Source organism: Mesoplodon bidens, assembly GCF_964165515.1.
Source record: "Mesoplodon bidens genome assembly, chromosome: 8".
Lineage (NCBI taxonomy): Eukaryota > Metazoa > Chordata > Mammalia > Artiodactyla > Ziphiidae > Mesoplodon > Mesoplodon bidens.
This window is the reverse complement of record NC_138165.1, coordinates 36,075,496-36,096,331: the sequence shown is the minus strand read 5'-3', so window position 1 is coordinate 36,096,331 and position 20,836 is coordinate 36,075,496. Positions and strand designations below refer to the sequence as shown.

Genomic DNA, 20,836 nt, shown 5'->3' with positions numbered 1-20,836 from the left:
ATACACAGACTCATGAGCTTCTTAAGTGTGCTTATTGTCATACTAATAATACCTAATTCCTTTCCTTTTGAAATAATCTTTTTTGAGAGGAGATAGAGGACTTTTATTTTCAGCTCTATGTATATGGATTTGTGTGTGTGTGCGCGCGCACACACACACACACACACGCTAACATTTTGGTCTGTCAGACTCTGCTCTCTGTGCCGGGGAACATGTGTTCCCACAGAATGGAGAGAAGCCACCTCCACCCACCTTGCATATTCTCTCCTGGATCCAAGCTTCTAGGAAATGAGTTCCCCAAAGAGAAGAAAAAAAAAAAAAAAATCTCCTAGAGCCACAGGCCCACGTCGCTATCCATGGAGCTCCTGTGCTCCTGTTTATAGAATTCACACTGCTGAAATGTTTCAGCCAGAATTAAATTGGAATTGTGTATATTGATGTTGGCTGAAATTGTATCATCCATGCCCTTTAGCCTTTGGACTTGGGTCTCAAAGGGAAAGATGATGATTCAAGTACAGGGTTGTGGGGATAACCATACCCACTAGAGTGACCCATTCATTCATTGCTAGTCAGAGGCAGAGGCAAAAAGTCCAAGAGCAGAGTCAGTTAAGAGTGATAAGCCTGATGACCACATGGGAAGTAAGTCTTGGCAATCCAAGGTGGCAAGATAGAAGATGATGAACTGGAAACCTCTTTGGCTGGTAGGCACCCTTAAGGAAGAGCTATTCAAGTTAAGTAGACCTGAGGAAAGTATGGGGAGAGATTTGTTTAAAGCTATCCTGGTAATTATTCAATAGCAGCTCTTGGGGAGAAAAAAGCGACAGTTTTAAAGTGTTTGCCAATATTGATGGTATTCATATTCCCACCATGGCTGATTTCAAGCTACCAGCACGACGTCACCAAGTGGAACTGGGAAGACACATGCACACTGGGCTCCTGCAAGCTGGAAGGAGCCCATTCCAGCACCCTGATGGATACATCCCTCTAACTAAGGACTTTCCCACAAACACCATCTGAAATAATTACACATGCTTTGGGCTAATATTCCATAATTGTCCAAACAACGAATGATAAACACTTAAGTATTATTTTGCCTTAGGACAAGGCTTTGTAAAAGTCATAGTAAGAGAAACCCACTCATTCTCATTGATCCTAGAAGTCTTATCTCCAACCACCCCCCTCCATAAATGTTCCCCTCTAATCCAACTGTTCCCCTACCCACATTTTTTATAAAACTTTGCTATGTTTATTACAGCTGGATTTTGATGTGTTTATTATAGCTGGATGAATTTTTTATAGATTTTCTTTCCTAGCATTTTAGTTTTGCAGCAAAATTGAGTGGAAGGTAGAGAGATTACCCATATCCCCCCACTCCCACATAGGGATAGTCTCCTCCATTATCAATATCCCCCCAACACACACACACACACACACACACCACATTTTGAACTTTCCTATACCTGCACTTTTGCTCATGGTGTCCATGTAACGGGAAGTGTTGGCTACCACTTCTGTTTACAGGTCCAACACAGGACCTTCAAGGTGAAGATGAACTGCCTCACATTCCTCCTCTCTGGTAAGCTTTCTCTAAGTCTTCCTTCTTTCGCCAGGCTTCTTCCCTCATCCTTTAATACTTTCTCTTTTGCTAGAGATAGATTACTGGCTCTCTTTGAGGACATGAAACTTGTTTTCTTGAACGGGATTATAAACTCTCTGAGGGTGAGCACAATACCCCAGTGCTTGGTTTTCTCAATAATATGACCTGACGAGCTCATTCTCATCTTCTAGTCCTCATTCATATGCCAAAATAGAGAAGGTAAGATCTAACGATCAAATTAAAACCACTGCTTTTGTTAAAACTCTGCTAAAAAAGCTTTAGGCTCGTAGTCATAAAAAGATGTCAAGAAAATAAATCCAACATGTATTAGCTGAGCAGTAAAGAGGTTTCTCTCCATCAAAATACTTACATTCTCACTCCTGAGATATGAACAGTCACCCTCCTAGAACTATTATGCAATTGGAGGTCATATAACTAACCTAGATGACTCTTGGTGGGTTTCATATAAAATACAAACCTATATTATCCTTTAACAAGCACCAATATCAGCATCTGTAACAGCATCTCTTCCTCCCTCTCCCTCTCTCTCTCTCTCTTTCTCAGCTCACAATAATATTTGCCTTTTGGACTGCCGTAGTAGTATTTCTACTTCCCAATAATTAATGTAACTAAATTTAGAAAATATATAGATGTAAAGGAGAGCTATCTTAATTCAGAGCAATCCTGTAACAGTATGGGTGATCTCTCACAGTATTATTGCAGACTGCTACATCAATTATCTTTCCCACTAAGCTCTCAAGGTCTATGTGGTATGTATTTCTAGAGATTCTAAAAATCTCTAAATTTCTAGAGGTTAGTACTATAGAACATTATTCTTGTCCTCAAGTGCAAGGATAAATTTTGTGGCATTTTTACAGAGATTACTATAGACCAAATCTAAGATTGGACTTTGGTCTATAAAAAGGGAAAACAAAACAACAACAAAAAAAGTGCACTAACAGATTGGGCCAGAAAGAAGGAGGCTGTTTTATAAAGGTCAATTTTTAAACCCCTCCTACAGAAGATGATCTATGCAAAATATATCCACAATATATTCCAAAGCATAATGTCACCGGATAAACCTAAGGAGTGGAACATATGGGGGAATATGAAAAAGAAGGTACTAAAGTCTGAAAACAAGCAGGTTGGTAAGCTCATTAGCTTGGGTGGAATTTTAAAATCTTCACGTGAACGAATATATAAATCAAAATATACACATGCACTCACAGTCATGCGCACTGTGTATTCACACATGGCACACTCACCCTGTACGTTATAATCGTCCACCCTGGAACAGTGACATTCCAGTCTCTTTATAAATGTCACAGCGCCCTCTGCTGACCAACCTGCGGTACTTGCATTTTCTAGTTTCATAACAGGGAGATCAACAAAGATGATAAAAGAAATTTGGGGGATTTTCTGTGGAACTCTGCATAAAAGTAAGTTCATTCCAAATACAGTAAATTTTATTATTTCGTTTTGAACCTCATTTGCTTTATTTTTTATTTTATATATGTCATTAGTTCCTAAAATAGTATATTAAAAAGGTCAATGTAAAATAACCACTCACTTGTTTTAACAAAGCAACAGTAGCAGACAATTAAAAATGACTGCATAACCAACTTTACTGTAAGCCTATAGAATTAACATAAACCAGATAACTGTGTACTTGCTATACTTAAAATATTTTTAATAGAAGAAAATGAATGTGGGCATTGTGCCCCTCTGATGTTTTCTAGGGAAGTGTGGTCTAGAGAAACACCAAAGTTTTCCAATAATTTCTTGTTAGAAAATGACCAGTGACCTCAGAAAGCAGAATTATTACATCCAGCATTAAAATTCTATGAATAGTCTGAGAACTATTCAAATATCCTTTAGAAATGGTTGTATTAGTGTGGCAAAAGCAAATTTTTAAAAATGGGGTATATTTTAATTATTAACCACTTTTTAATAGGAAGAAGTTGAAAGGAGAAAGGAAGAAGAAATGCCAGCCTCCGATGTGGAGGCATGACAAAATCCCTGTCCAGAACTACCCACTAGGGAATTCTCGTCTATCACCCCAGGCTGAAGGAGAGATTAAATTTGGTGATTAAATCACTGATTTAATCACTGAAGGAGTGATTAAAATTGGTTTCAGGGTGGACCATTATTACTAATACTAGTGTGTCTTACCTGTCAGGTGTGTTAAGGAGTAAAAAAGGCTAGAAACAATATACAAAGAATCTTTGCATTAAAACTATAAATAATTAACATTTGTATCCACAAAGACTATTATGCACTGAAAAACAATATTTTAGAAATTGATTTGGAAATAAAAATTAGAGAAGTCTTAATTTAAAATTAGAAATAGGGCTTCCCTGCTGGCACAGTGGTTGAGAGTCCGCCTGCCGATGCAGGGGACGCGGGTTCGTGCCCCGGTCCGGGAAGATACCACATGCCGCAGAGCGGCTGGGCCCGTGAGCCATGGCCACTGAGTCTGCGCGTCCGGAGCCTGTGCTCCGCAACGGGAGGGGCCACAGCAGTGAGAGGCCCGTGTACCGCAAAAAATAAATAAATAAATAATTAGAAATAATTCAAGTCACATTTTTTTTGCCTATGAAAATTCATATTTATAGAATGTGTGTAGCTTAAATAATAAGTTTCTTTCAATGCTACCTTGGTAACTGTATTTGAAATCTTAACCCAATGTACTGAAATTCAAAATAAAGATTATATTTTGTAAATATCATTAAGATACACACAAAAAATTATGCAAATAAATATTACAGATTATTGAATATTATCTTATTTATTTTGATGGTTAATCCTGTAAAAGAATGCCAACGTAGGCAAAATCCTTCTACAGTTAATTTTGCAACAAAAACTTCAGTCCAAAGAACTACAATAACTTCTTTGGGTTAATGATACTTTACAAGTCATTTACATCGGTAATTCTTAGTTCTGAAGAGCAGCAAGAAAAGAAATGAATACCTGGGATGATCCACAACATCTATTAGAAGCAGAGGCAAAGGCCTAAAGCAAAAGCACTCCATTTTCATAAATCAGTTACCTTTTCTTACTGCTCTGGAAAGAACCAGAATGCATTGGACGAACCTGTTCCCTAATCCACATGAGAAGTCCAGACACCACAAGAATCTTACAGACTAGAAGACTGTTAAAGTCTGTGAATTGGATGGAGTCCTTAGATTACTGTACAGTTTGTTGTACCCTCACATGTTCTCAGACTAGTACACATTTTAATAGTCTGTACTTTTCTTTCACAGCACTTACTGTGCAGCTATATAATGACTACCATTTGACATGCCCATCATTTGAAAGCTCCATGGGAGCAGAAACCACATCTGGTTTGCTCCACCACAATATTTACAGTGCTGAACACTGAACAGTGCATGCCTGGCACACGATAGGAGTTTAATAAGATTCGTTAAATGAAAGAAGTGAAAGGAAGGGAGGGAGGGGACCCCAAGAGGGAAAAACAAAACCCCTTTCTGTCCCTTAAGGCCATTATTAAGGTCCAGATTTTTTTCACTTGATGCAGCTTTAAGTTTTATATTAAATAGTAAGAAAACAGATTTTTTAAAAAAGGTTTTGTCTTTAATTTTGTCCTTGTTGAGACTCAGAATGCTCCACAGATAAATAAACTACAGGCTGACAAGATGCATTAGGTTGGCAACCTTGGATGAAAAACCTTCATTTGAGATGCAGGATCAATTCCCAGCCTCAGTTCTGGCTTCAATTCTTTCTAGTGCGAATTTAGAAAATAGCCAGTAACCCACAGAGATGTCAGGTAGCCTACCAAGGAAGTTTATTAAAATGTGAAAAACCCACATTCAGGTAGTAGATTTGGCATTCCTATGCAATCATGATTTCTGAAAGAAAGCGCAGCTGCTCAAATGAAAAAAAAAAAAAAAAGGCCCTCTAGAATTCAGGTTTAAAAGCTTTGCTATTCTGTACAGTAAACCTTGCTACTTAAAGTGTAGTCCAAGACCAGCAGTAGCAGCATCACCTGGGAGCAAGTGAGAAAGGCAGAATCTCAGGCTCCATACAGAACCTACTGAATCAAAATCTGCATATCAGTAAGACCTCCTCTTCCAGGTGACTCATAAGCACATTAAAGCTTCAGAAGTATTCCACTAAAAAAACAAACACCTTAAACAAGGCTAAATAGCAGGCAAACTATAAAAAATCTTGATACTATTTTATTGACAAAAGATTGCTATCCTGTATATTTAGCTAATTCACATAAACCAGCAAGAATATAAAATACCTTAATAGAAAAATAGGCAGTTAGCAACAACAAAAGGAATGAACTTGTAAAAACATTTTTCATTAGAAAAAAATTCAAATTCAAGTAGTAAAATACCAAATTGGCAAAGTTTAAAAATAATATTACCCACTCTTATAGAATAGGCTTCAGGGCAGTAAGTACTCTCCTATACTGTTAGAGCACATGTAATTTGGTACAAGTTCCTGGAATGAAATATAACATTAAGTATCAAATGTCTTAAAACTGTACAAATCATTGATCCAGAAATTTCAATTATGTAATATGTTTTTAAGAATTAAACTGGGTGGGGTAGGAATGGATTGGGAGTTTGGGGTTAGCAGATGCAAACTATTATATAGAGGATGGATAAACAACAAGGTCCTACTGTGTAGCACAAAGAACTAGAGTCAATATCCGGTTATAAACCATAACAGAAAAGAATGTGAAAAAGCATGTATATATATAACTGAATTACTTTGCTGTACAGCAGAAATTAACACAACATTGTAAATCAACTATACTTCAATAAAATAAATTTTAAAAATTAAAAATAAATTTAAAAAGAATTAAACTGAGAGATAAATATGAAGAGAGTTATGCAGCATTACTCATGATGTAGAAATTTAGAAACATCCTACATGATCAACAGTTGGTTAATTAATCATAAAACATCCAATGGATGGAATTATTATTCAATTGTTAAAAACCATGCTGTAGAAGAATATCTAATGAATACAGGAGAAATGTCATTATATATAAACATCCAGGTATGTAAAAAAAAAACGGGATACCCAAATGTGAAGAGTAATATATCTTACTGTAAAAGTGTGCGTGACTTTTTCTTTGTAGGTTTCTATGTTTTCCAAATTTCCTGCAATGCAGCTATATTACTTTTCTGAGTTGAAAATAGTATACTTTGTAATAGTGTGATGGAGTCAGCTCATACTGCTCATACAGCACAAGAACAATTGTTAAATTTTCTAGAATTTCATGAGCCAGTTGTTAATGTTAAGCGCAGGCAATTTTAAAAATTAAATTATATGGACTTACTAAAAAATTATATTAAAACAAAGGTAAAGAATACTTAAAACTCATCAATTTCTAATCATTTTACTAGATTTTACAATCATCAGTGACGTTGAGGCTATTTAAGCCTGTTGTCTCTGTATAATGGAAATGGCAAATAGTGGTGTGCTACTGCACACCTATTCCTGACTTAGTGGTCGGTGACATGTGGGCACTTGAAAGTAGCCTTAGTGGGAGTATTTACACCATGAAGATTGGCATATGCTACAAATCAGGGCTTTTTTCTTTTCCCCCGAGAGCCACTTGGTAAACATTTACCAGCACACCAGACTTCAACCTATTTCTAGTGAAAAATGAATGTGGCCATTTGGGGGAAAGAGGGAAGGAGAGAAGGATTCTCCTATTATGAGCAAATTAGGGAGGGGAAATAATTAAATTAGTTTGATTCTTCCAGGGCTGTTTCATATCTAAAAGGTGGACATGGTGGATCTAGTACCCACACCAATTAGTTACTGAAATTCAAACCAACTCCTGTTTAGCACCCATTCATCTTCTTTTCTAAAGCCTTGGTTTTGGTCTCTATAACCCAGTTGAACCTCTCTGCGACACACCAGTCTGTAAAAAGAGGAAAACGTAATGGCCTCATTTAATTCTCAGAAATTTGGATGAGTCAAACTAATTCATGGGGACTTCCCTGGTGGTCCAGTGGGTAAGACTCCATGCTCTCAATGCAGGGGCCTGGGTTCGATCTCTGGTCGGGAAACTAGATCCCACATGCTGCAACTAAGAGTTCACATGTTGCAACTAAGAAGCCCACATGCTACAACTAAGAAGTCGCATGCCACAACTAAAAGATCACACGTGCCGTAATGAAGATTCCGCGTGCCACAGCTAAGACCCGGTGCAGCCAAAATAGATAAATAAATAAATAAATCTTTTTTTTTTAAAAACCCACTAATTCATGTATTTGAAAGTACTTCGAAAATCATGAAATGCAGGACTTGCTTATGATATTTACCACATGACAAGGACCACGGATATCTTATAAAATAAAATTAGAACCCAATGTGTTCATGTTCATAACATATTAATATTGCATTAGTTTTGAAACATTTTTAGGCACAAAGAGCAATTATTTTCATTTAATCTCCTCCAGAAATATTATTTTAACACAAATACTCACAAAACCCCAAAGCCCAAAATTTCTCCCTCTGTTTAATAGATCCTAATGTCATCAAGGCAGCAACTGATTTTTCCAGAAGTAGTTAATTAGTGCATGTAAAAGTATGTGTGTGTCCCAAGTACCTGAAGCTACAGAAGAATCTGCAAAAGACGGTTCCAATGAATTATTCTCTGTGTCCCAGACCTCCAGACTGGGCTGATCTGTGACTAAAAGGAGGGGCTCTTTGACTTCAGGACCATCTTCTGGTGATAAATTCTCAGACTCTGTGAATAAAAGTATTAGAATCTAAACAATAGTGCCATGCAAGTTTTCTTTACAGTATACATAACTGTCATTGTTATTTTGAAAACAGAATAGGGGTTCCTAATAGAGATTAACTTGAATATACTTAAATTTGAAATTCTAAACAGAATGCAAATTGTATTGCAATGCAAGTTTTTATACAATATAAAGAGCTGTCATTTTTATTTTGAAAACCAAGTGGGGTCCCTAGTAGAGATCTGCCTAAATATACTACAATACTTTGACATTTTGTAAGGCTTGGAACATGTTTTTATGTTGTGACAAAGTATTTTTATTTTTTTATGTGAACACAGTGAGTAATTCTTTTGTGATGACTAAATTTTATCTAAAAAGCCAATATAATAAGTTTTATGCTAATCCTAAGTGTGACGATTTCCTATCTGACCATCAGCTTTAGGAAGTAAGCCACTTGTTCAGTGATACAAAGTCACATGTAAGGCTGCGTTAATGAAAATGCAAACTTGGTGGTAGTTTTTCTTCAGCTTGTGCTCTAGCCTTTTTGTTCTCTCACTGAGTGTTCTACACGAGATGTACATATGCTTTAATGTCAGCCTACATTCATGTATTCTGGATTTCTGGAGATTTTTTAGAAATTTAATGAAATATTCTGAATCCTTCCTTTCTCCTTCCCACCATTTCTTCCACCTGACCTTTTTTTTCCTTCAGCCAACATGTATTGAGTGTTTTCTTAAGGACTTTTGAAAGAAAGTTACAAAGAAAGACAAGAGTTTCTGCCCTTCTGAAGTAGAATGCGTCAGAGACTGATGCCATAAAGAACATTTCTTAAAGTATCATTTTCGATTAACCCATCTTAAAGAATAAGGAGAAAATGTGTGCTGTGTATGGAGAATTTCCTGAAGAAAACTGTTCTGACTTTGGAGTTTGTCTTTAGACAAGATGATTTTATAATATTTGTAGGTACATATTAAGTATGTTTGGGGTTTATAATAATAATAGTCAATTTATTTTGTGCTTTACAAATGTTAAATCTTTTAATCCTCAAAATAATCCTGGGTAATCAGTAATATTATTATCACCATTTCATAGAGGAGTAAACCGAGGCACAGAGAGGGCAAGTACCCAGTGAAAGTCACACATCCAGGGACATGAAGGAGCCAGGACTCAGTAAGTGTCAGGATCCAGAGCCCAGGCTCTTGTGTTAGTCAGCATGGGCCAACATGATAAAGTACCATAGACAGAGTGACTTAAGTCACAGAAAAGTATTTTCTCACAGTTCTAGAATTAGGAAGTCCCCGGTCAATGTGCCAGCAGGTTGGTGTCTGGTGAGAGCATGTTCCTGAGGTTGCAGAATGTCACCTTCTCACTTTGTACTCACATGGTGGGGAGAGAGAAAGAGACAGAGATCTCTCTTCCTCTTCGTATAAGGCCTCAGTCCTATCAGATTGGGACCCAACCTTTGGATCTCATTTAACTTTAATTACCTCCTAAAGACCTAGCTCCAGATACAGTCACATTGCAGGTTAAGGCTTCAATATATGAATTTGGTGGCAGGGGGTCTCGATTCCATCCACAGCAGCTCCTACCACAGCTAACTTTGAATAATGACAGCTAACTTTGTTCTGGGCATCAAGACCTGCTAGAAAAATGGTTAGATTCCCTTAATAATATATACAGGTTAGCAAACAATATTTAAATTCCTGACTCCCCTGATTGGATTTTCAGGGGAGGACATGAGAAGTAAGCCCTACTTATTTGGAATGAGTTGGTCAGGAGCACCCTGACTGCTGGTAGGGGTAGTGAGAGTGTAAGGATGCTGAGTCCCAGAAGGGGATTGCATCTTCCATCCAACCTTCAAAAGAAGCTTAGAAATCCCTTTCTCCTGGGCTCCCTGTCTTTGTAAGAGCCCACATACCTGGGGCAACATCCATCATCACCCACTTTGGTTGAAAGAAAGAAAAGCCCTAAATGTAAGAGGATCATGTCAGGGGACCAGGGAGGGCGAAAAGAATGTTGGATAATTGGTGCCACTTTTTTCTTTTCAGAAGGCCTTTATCCCTTTTATAAAATGTTTGGCCTTGGCCAGCCAATATTATGTGCACAGGCTAGGAGAGTTTGGATAAACTAGTCCCCAAGCCATTCTGAAACAGACATGTAAAGACTTAATCATAATACAAAGTTATGGCATATAATAAGGAAAGTAAAGAGGAAGGCATGTGAATATTAGATGAGGTATATGATGAGGTGTGTTATTATACAGGTATTACGTGTATATACTTTACCTAGGATTGCTATCGTTCAAAGCATTAGAATTTGAAAAATCACATTAGCTTCCAACAAGGCACCTTGTAAAGTGGAACTTAAAAATATCTTAGAAAGAAATATGTTGTATGTAACTTGTTGCTCCGCTCCCCCCCAACAAAAAAAAGACAGAAATATGGCGAGACGTTGCCTATGTCAGGAGAAGCTAGAAGACACTTAGAGTTGGTCTTCTAGACTTTTTCCTAAACTAGTACACAACCGTAAAATGGGTAAGTACCCTCTACGTTGGGGGATGGATATAACAAGGTCTTTTGTGATCTGCAAGGCTGCTCTTTCTAATATCCCTTGATACACTGAGGCCAAAATTTCCCAGGGAACAAAAAAATTGAGACTGTAGCCATTTCCCTTTGAAGTTCAAGTCCTAGGGTGTTTGCCATGGATGGAAATGGTCCCACGAGGTCTTGAAAGGGAACTCATCATGAGAGGGTGTGATCTGCACTGGGGTGCAGCTCATCCTTGAGGTATGTAGGAGAAATTTGGCCCCATTATTGTATGTAAGTTTGGCCTGAAGTCCCTTTAGAATTAGCAAACTGGCATTAGAGTTACATTGTGGAAATAATAGCTGGGCCATAATCTTGATGTTGCAAGCAAGTGGCACCACTGAGCCCACTCCAGAGAACTGAAGCAAAATCAAGGTGATTCTACTGAGAGGGATTTTTTTTTAAAATACAGTTACACTTTGCTGTGGAAATAGAAACAATGACAGTAGAAACTGGGGGACCTGCTAGTGGACAGATCATGGAATTACTGCTTGGCTTTTGAAAGCTGGATTAACCACATTTGGCTGAATAAATCCCCCTCAAATCCCTAGATAATCTCAAAAAGGGGAGCCTCTTGAGCTTTTCACTTTGTGGCCTTCTCAAACATATGACACCATACAGCATTTGCTTTGGGCTGAAGCAAGAAGACCTTCCTTAAACAGGGATTACACTTCACTCCCCATGATTCATTTACACACAGGTCCATTAATATTATTTTGTAATTCTTCTGGGCTTTTCAATATTTCATAGTAAAAACATTTGTGTTTGTTTGTGTTTGTCTCTCTCTATATATATATACATATACACACACATACGTACACAATGTTGTGTGTATGTGTATATATATACTAGATATATATACACACAGATAATATATGTGTATATATATTGTGTGTAATTCTAACCACTGAGCAAAATTAAGCTATTTCATAAATAATACAGCATAAAATCATAATATGCTGTTTACTCTAATAATTTAGTAACTATCTGTTTTTCTTTTGCATAAGTAGCTTAGAAAATTGTTCACTGTGTTTCTTATTCCGTTAGAAAGTGTGGTTTATGGGAATGGGGACTTTGTATGTCTCGTTTAAATCCATATCCCCAGCACCTAGAACAGTGTCTGGCACATTGTTTGTACTCACATGTTGATTGAATGACTGACTGAATAAAAGAAGTGAAGTAAGCTTGAAATGATTATAATCATTTAAATTATATATAATTGTGAATAAATTATACCAATTATAAATTGGTAATCATTCATTACCAATTAAACTTCAATTTGTCTTACATATGATATTTTTAAAAGCATAGGATACATACTCTGTAAAGAAAAATAAGATGGCAGATTATATTAGATTTACAAATGATATATGTGAAAGAGCTCTAAACTGTTATTTTATTATTATAATTGAATACTTTTTAAAACTCACAGAAGGTAACACTGTGATATGTTAGCAATTACAGGCCTTTTATCAAATGTTTAATAAATTCCTTCAAAATTTATATAAATGTCCAGAAGACTATGCAGCAGTTGTAATAACCACTAACATATTTTCTTCCAATTTATTTGTCTAGGCAGTGTTAAAATTATCTTGATAAAAATATCAGACAATCACTTTGTTTCCAAAATAAGATGGGAAATGGAAAACATGTTGGACAAGGAGTCAGCTGCCAATATTCCAGCCCAGCTTGCTGAGCGCTGTGGTCTTTGGAAGGTTCATCTTTTCCCAAGCAGCAGTTTCCTCATTTGTAAAAAGAAGAAAACATACCTCTCAAAATCGCTTGAAAATTTGATTCTAAATACCCTAGTATTTGGCACTGTGTCTACAGGTTTTTAAACTCTCAGTCACTAGGCGAAACACAAAAACCCTTTGCAGAATTAGCAATACCTGCATTGCTTTCATAGCAGTCGGTGCCTGTTAACTCCTGGGCAAGCGCATAGTTTCCTGTTTGCCTCAGAACAGTCAGAAACGTAGAAAACCAGTTTTCTTTCTGCACGATCCTTTTCAGTAGCTCTCTTACCCCTGCTTCATTTCCATTATTTTCTGCAGCAGAAACCTGTTTTAAGAGAAAAGTAGAATTAAAGAAGTCCAACTATCTTATGAATAAATTTAAACAGGAACTAGCCTTTAGAAAAATTGCACAATTAAGTATATGTATAAAGGCTTATATTCAAATACTAAAGAAAACAGCAATACCGCTTACAGAAATTTTGGATTCTAGGGGGAAAAAAATCCCTGGGCCAATCCCCCTTTTAAATATACACTATTTTTTAAAGCTATTGAGATATTCAAAGCTGACACTTAGGAAACAGATGTTTTACCTCCGCCATTCTGAATAAGGGGTGCAAAAGAAGGCGTCTTTAATGTCTAGCCATGTTATGTCTATTTGCATCAATTTCTTTCTGTATATCTAGGGCTTGCTATTTCTTTTCAACTCATGTGGAGTCTATAAATAGGAAATCAAACATTTCTTATCCGACCTCTCTTTCTTCACTATTACCATTATGGAATAAGTAATTACTATCAGAGATTTATATTCTTTAATATTTGTATTATTAATTACTGCTATAATACATTTTTTAAAAAATTTGTATTTACTTAATATTATAAGACAAATTTATTTCTATATTCTTTTTTTAAGTATTGGGCAGAAGCATTTCTATATCCATTCATTACTATTTTTAACCTTCATTTAATTTCTCCTTTAGATTAATCTAGTAAATCTTTTTAAGTGTGAATCATTAGTGTAATCATTATTACAGTGCATCTCCCCAGTTCTTAATACAGCACCAGACATTTGGAGAAAAGATCACATTTAGACCAGAAAGAAATTAGGCAGGACACCATCACCTTGCTGGGCCATTAGTCAAGCCACTTCCTCTCCAGACCTCAGTTTCTACATGTGTAAAATGAAGCAACTGAAATGAAATTACAACGTTTGTCTGTCCTAGCTGCATGTTAGAATCACCTGAGGAGCTTTAGAAAATACTGATGTCTGAAATCTACCCCCCGAGATTCTGATTTGTCCATGGGGGGAAACCAGAAGGTTTTTTTCAAAAGCACCTCTTGATTCTAATCAGCAGCTTAGGTAAGAAGTACTAACTTACATACTCTCAAAGGTCTTTCTCAACATTTGCCCATCTTCTGCATGTATAATATGGACTATTCGGCTAGATTAATTGTTTCCTACGAATTTGTGTATTTTCTAGTCCTCTAAATATATCCAATAACCATTTAATTTCAGGAATTCACATTTTTGGAACAATGTCTGGTACAAATTCACTGTTTATTATTATGATGACTGGGAAAAGCATCTATCTTTACAAACATTTCACCAGCAGATGCTACTTAGTACAAGATTATACCACATGATTTCTACCCAAAGGATATGTTCGTTTCATTAGCTAATAGATAATTATGCCATTATACATGTTTTGCGTATATCAACCCAACAACTCTGAAGAAGATACCGATATTAACCCATTTTACAGATCAGAAATCCAAGGCTCAGAGAAGTCCAGTTACCTCCCTAAGGCCACAAAGCTAGTAAATGGCAGAGGTAGAATTAGATCCCAGACATTGGCTTCAGAGGCTGAATATTGCCTTACTGAGCTATAATTATAGCTGGTAATTGTCTCCAATTTTAAGTTCATTTTCTGACAAGAAGTGGTTAAAATGACTACTTGACTTAATAAAATTTAGGCTATTTCAGTCCATCTCCCCCACAGCATTTCTAAGCAGATTCTTGCTGATTTCCTACTTTTCTTTAATTTTGTTAATTTTCTAATGGAAATTCTTTGTCTTCTCTGATGTTTGTAACATCTCTATTATTATCTGCTAACTTAAGCAGTAGTCTCTAAAGATGCTAAATGAGACTGGTTTGAGCACCTTATTTTAACTCAACCATTTCCATTTTTAATTATCTCAGCCTTTTATCAGCTTTAAACTCATTCCACAGAAGTAGTCATCAGAAAGCATTTCTCTAAAATGAACAAGTGAAGCACTGTAATAAATACTTATACTTAAAAACCTAACCGTATTATATCCACTAAATTTTTTTGACTATTGACCAGTTATTCGATCTTTACTGTAGAATTGTATTTGTCAAGCTTGCTTTGTCCTTACTGAGTTCAGGCATTTGAGAATCATTATGCCATTATTTCCTGCAAATATTTTTATTATTTGAATGTGGAACTACATATAATACCTGTGCAATTTTAGCAGGGTCATCAAGATTCTGAATTTTTAAGAAATCTTCCTAGTTTGGGTGCTAGAAAGTACATCAATTCCCTTTAAAGCAATTACACAATGTTTTTTACTTAATCTGTTCTCCTATATATAAGATCCCAATATATACACTTGATTACTGAAATTCTTGGGAAATGAATATTTAGACTTGAGCCTGAAACAGGACATATAATGATTCCCACTCATGTTCCTTCCCCACTGAATGTATTCTCTGAATATGAAGTTAAAAATGTCTATGGATACACTGTTAACTAATTTATACAGTGTAAAATAAATATGAATTTGTGGGTAATACAGTTCAATGCTTTCATATCCTGAATTCTTTGATCTATGTTTTTTCTAACAGAAATCAGTAGAGAAACCAAAGATACTTCGTTTAAGCACTGGCTTGCCAACACAATTGTAAAGTTAGATAAAAATGCTTTCTCCCCCCTCAGAACAACCGTAGATAGCTATTTAAATATAATGGTGACTTTTTAATATAGCAGAGCTCAACCCTCAGTACCAGTAAATCCGGAAGCAAAACTCTTATGTTAAAAACAAAGAATTTTTAAAGAACAAGTTCCCTCCAAGAGTTAATGTCTTTCTGAATGACTATGTACTGTCACAATGACATAACTAATTTCTTATTTGTACTTTTTGTTGCTAATAAAATTCTTACCCATCCTAATTTACCTGACATTACAATGAGCTAGAAGGAGATTAACTCTAATACTCAACTTCATGTAGATGGAACTGGAGGGTTTCTAGCTGGACTGGTGATATTATCTGCGGTTCTAATGTGTAAATGAAAGGTACAGAGGGTCTTCTAGGACTCTAGATATTTGATGCTTTGAACTGGGCAGGGCTGAAACACGCAGCTTACTTAAACTGTTCAAATTGATATTAAGACACTGTGGAGGGGCTTCCCTGGTGGTGCAGTGGTTAAGAATCCACTTGCCAATGCAGGGGACACGGGTTCGAGCCCTGGTCCAGGAAGACCCTACATGCTGCAGAGCAACTAAGCCCATGTGCCACAACTACTGAGACTGCGCTCTAGAGCCCATGAGCCACAACTACTGAGCTTGCGTGCCAAAACTACTGAAGCCGGCGTACCCAGAGCCCTTGCTCTGCAACAAAAAGAGAAGCCACTGCAGTGAGATACCAGCACACCACAATGAAGAGTAGGCCCCGCCCGCGGCAACTAGAGAAAGCCCGCGCAGCAACGAAGACCCAACACAGCCAAAAATACATAAATGAATAAATTAATTAATTAATGTTTTAAAAAACACTATAGAAATGTTTATATGATCCACAGTTCATGGTTGTCTAAGTCATGGACGTGCTATGATGTCACTTAGCATCCTAAATAGAAGCAGGCCGGTACAGGGACACCCCCTTACTGTTAGGGAGCATTCTATTATAATGATCTATAAAGTGATTCTTGTATTTATTGCTGAGTCCTCAGAGTTTGCAATAGTGCTTCACATATACTAGACATTCTTTAATTATTTGTTAGAAGAATGAACATTGATCAACACTGCATCGTAAACTCCATGAAAGCACAGAGAGTATTTGTGTTATTCTCCAATCATTTCAGCACTAGCATGGTGTCTGATGCAAGGTGCCGCTCCATAAATTTAAACCGAATGAATGAATAATCAGTCAATTAAATAAATTTCTTTGGGTACCTGCTGGTCACAAAACTAAATCTAGGATCATGTTTTTAGAAGTGCTTATGTAAGAGGGGCAGGGGTTGGGAGGTGGAGGTGAGAATCCAAGACCAAGTAGAAAGTGTCAACTGGAAAACCGGAAAAGCATTAAAATAAAGTGTTTTTTAGAAGTTCTGATTTCTTAGTTAAATGCAATTTTAAGGTGTCAAAAAAGCAGATTTGGAGATCTTATTTATATTCATCATCCACCCATCCATTCCCCAATGGCTGGCAAGGCAATTCATTACTCCAAGTGTTTTCATTTCTTATTCCAGACAATTCCTTGGAAATAAATCCAATCAATCAACACTTATTAAGCACCAATATTATACTTAGTCCTAACTGGGTTCTGGTTTCATCCTTAGATGAAAAACATTGTTTCTTCCTCAGATCACAGTTTAATCCAGGGACTTTAGGAGACAGATCTCAATTTCAACATGGGGTATTTACCTAAATCCCTGAAACTTTAAATTCACAAGGAAATGTGACCAAATAAATAATAGAAGTCATCATCATAACCAAACAGCTCTTTCTTATTTATAAAGCTTTTTCATAAACACTATTTCTCACTCATGTTCAATAAAATACTGTGAATGAGAGAGGAAATTATTATTATGTCCATGTTCATGGGTACACTTAGGATCAGGAAACAAATAATTTGGTCCGAAGTAACACAGATGGTAAGAAACAGAGATAGATCTCAAATCCAGGTCTTGCCATTCCAAATTCCCATGCTTTCCCCACTACACTTGGCTGTTATACGATAAACATTCCTCAAGGACCCCATATCAACATGCTGTGGATTCTTCTAAACCTCGTGGTGCCTTTCCATCATCCGCCATTGATTCCTTTTGAGACTGATGGTACCTGTAAAATGACGTGTACAAAAACTATTCCAAAGTTTCACACAGACACTATTGCTCCTTTGAAAGCCTCAGATACATAGCTCCTCTAGCTTTCAGGGCCTCCTTTGAAATACAACTCTGAGGGAGAATTTGGGTTGCTTTGGCCTTAACTGCTACCACTACACAAATGTCCCTTTACTCTATATCTTCTTTGTGTCAAATCCCTTGCATTCCTGCTAGCTGCCTCCAAGCTTGCCAGAATCAAGAACTTGGATAAAAACTAGCTGGCAGAAATTCAATCCAGGCAAGACAAAAGTGATGCTGATAGGCAGACATATTTAGAGTAAATAAGGAGAAGTGCTGTTTCGCTGGCAATCGGGACATCGTACCCACCAAACATAAACAGCTTTGTGGTGTTACTGGACTCTGTTGCTTCTGGACTTCCTAACAGCTACTGTGGCTGGAAATGCCATCTTCCATCTCCAGCTGGCTTGAAGGCTGCATACTGTCTTCCAAATTAAGTTTCTGCCACAGTGATGTACACATTTGTCATATCCAGCTGGACTACTATAATGCGTTCTAGCTGGTTCTCAATACACAAAACTACATAAACGTTACCGACAACAGTGTAAAGTAATTTACTAGTTGGGAAAACCAGTCATCAAAATTAGATGCATGCTTGGGTCTTTGGACAGGCCCTATGGCTGTCAAGTGGACAAAGGAGTATTAACTTTAGTCACCAGAGACTAAGTCACATCATAGGCTGATAGGAATCCCGTGCCCAGAACTTTGTAACAAGGATACAAACAGTTGATGAATTAAAAAGAAAGAGAGAAAGAAAGTGTCAAAAATCATAGCATGTTAGACTTTGACCCCCAAAATGGGTTTATTTGCCTACATGCCTTTCAAAATAAGACTTCTGACACACACCCTGAGTAAGTCAGATTTAAACAGGTAAGCATTTCTATACTCCACAGTACATCCTCACTCACTGAAAGACAATGAACAATAAAACATTAAGTGTAAAGTCACCTGTAAAATTCATCCTGTCAAAACGCCACGTAAAAAAATCCACTATTCTGGGCTTCGCTGGTGGCTTAGTGGTTGAGAGTTCGCCTGCCGATGCAGGGGACACGGGTTCGTGCCCCGGTCCGGGAAGATCCCACATGCCGCGGAGCGGCTGGGCCCGTGAGCCATGGCCGCTGACCCTGTGCGTCCGGAGCCTGTGCTCCGCAACGGGAGAGGCCACAACAGTGAGAGGCCCACGTACCGGAAAAAAAAAAAAATCCACTGTTCTTTTATTAATATGGAAAATTGCAACTAGCAACATATTTTTTTAGTTATCTCCAATTTTTGATTCCCAGAGAGTTGAAACTTTGAGTAAAGAAAAAAAAAAGTGTGTGTGTCTGTGTGTGTGTGTACTATGTAGTTTCCCCGTTTGGACCAAAATTAAATGGTATAGTGCATAATATAGGCCAGAAATTGGCAAAACTTTTGTTCAAAGCCCAGATAATAAATATTTTAGGCTATACGTCTCTGTTCAAATGCTCTTAAAGTGCAAGAGCAATCATAGCATGTAAATGAATGAGCATGGCTGTGTTCCAATAAAACTTTCTCTATGAACTGAAAATTTAAAAATTTAAACACCATTCTTAGGTTTCGGGCTGGATTTAGCCCATGGATCATGGTTTGCTGATCCCTGTTCTATGGAACTTTATAAAATAAGATATAAAATTTCACACCATCAGGAACTAAATCCCTAGCTCTGCTAATGTCTTCCTGGGAGAACTCGGCAAGTTATTTAAACTGCCTCAGTTTTCTCATCTGTAAAACGGCACAGTTAATAACATTAAAAAAAACCCTCAATAGATTATTGTGAGCATGAACTCTGATAATACATTTTGCAAATGATACCAACTGCACACAGTAAGTGTTTAATAAATGTTGTCTGTTAGCATACATTATTATTCTAGAGTTAACTCCTCTTTAGTTTATTTCAGTGAAAGAATTAGAAAAGTAGCCGTTTTCAAAATTATGTTTTTAAAAGCCTAGATATTCTCTTCTCAAGGAGGGATCCGAATTTACCAAAAGATATCAAAGAACATTTGGAATGGGGCAAATGGAGGAACAACCCCGAGTTACAATACCTGTATCTGCCTACAAGTCCAGCTCCATTTGAACTGACACCTACCCGATTTCTGTCTTCAACTGTCAACAGCTCCGCCTCCACACATCTATCCAAGACATCTGTAACCAGAAGCTTGTCCACCAGTGTGGGCTGAAGGAGGTTCAGCAATTGGAGACATTCATCGTGAGCATTCTCAAAGGATGGAGAGGGCAAGTCGTTGAGCTCAGGGTTCACGTAGCGGGCGGCTAAGGGGTTGCCTGCTAGTCGGAGGGCGTCCACAAATATCCTAGTCCAGCCGGGGGGCCAGACCCCCTTCTCCAAGGTGTTCAGAAGCAGATCAGCTGCCTGCATGTTCCCGGTGGTGGCGGCCGTCCTCTGAATCTGCTCTTTCACCTCTGCAGGTAGAAAGGTCAGGTAGTCCAGTACTGGCTCTACCTGGATGTACATTTTCACTCGGGCCCTGAAACACGAAATGAGATAGCAGAAATTCTTGTCTGCGGAATACCCATCCGACGACATCTTTCCTTCTCAGAGGCGGGAGAAGATTCTCCTCAATAGACGGACAAGTTGCTGTTCTCAGCTCAGCGGACGAGATGTGTGGCCCGCTGCTTTGGAGCGGCAGGGTCTGCAGCGATGCTCCTGGCAACGACGGGGTTGCCCGCACGACGCCCAGGCGGGCGCGCGAGGGCGCGGTCGCACCTGGGCAGGTGAGCAGGTAGGCAGGACGCGGCGGCGGCGGGCGCTCGCAGGGGCCAGGGACCGGTGCACCTCGTGGGCGCACTGGGGTGGAAGCTTCGGGGCCAGCTTTCCGCCAGGTAGTTATATCGTTTGCCTGATTTCGGTTTCTGTTTCGATTCTCTTCTTCAGGACTTTCCAAACGTAGTCCGCCGGGCGGGGAGTGTCTGGTCTGGGAGGAGCCACCCTTTGGTCGGTTCCGGTACGCACAGTCCTTCCGTCAAGGGCCCTGTGGGAAAAAGAAAATGAAAGGGAATTCTCTCTTCCAGCG

General features: G+C 37.9%; 1 protein-coding gene across 1 annotated transcript in view; it reads right to left on the bottom strand.

The window, feature by feature from the left end:
• IFIH1 (interferon induced with helicase C domain 1) overlaps positions 1 to 20,628 on the bottom strand; it is a 60,304-nt gene extending 39,676 nt beyond the window's left edge. The window contains exons 1-3 of the mRNA XM_081242560.1: positions 19,894 to 20,628; positions 12,806 to 12,974; positions 8,196 to 8,336 (exon numbers count right to left, since the gene is read on the bottom strand). Of these exons, the coding sequence (XP_081098686.1) occupies positions 8,196 to 8,336; positions 12,806 to 12,974; positions 19,894 to 20,349 (766 nt within the window). The 5' untranslated portion in view covers positions 20,350 to 20,628. The remainder of the gene's footprint in view (positions 1 to 8,195; positions 8,337 to 12,805; positions 12,975 to 19,893) is intronic.
• Between the last annotated feature and the right edge of the window lie 208 nt (positions 20,629 to 20,836).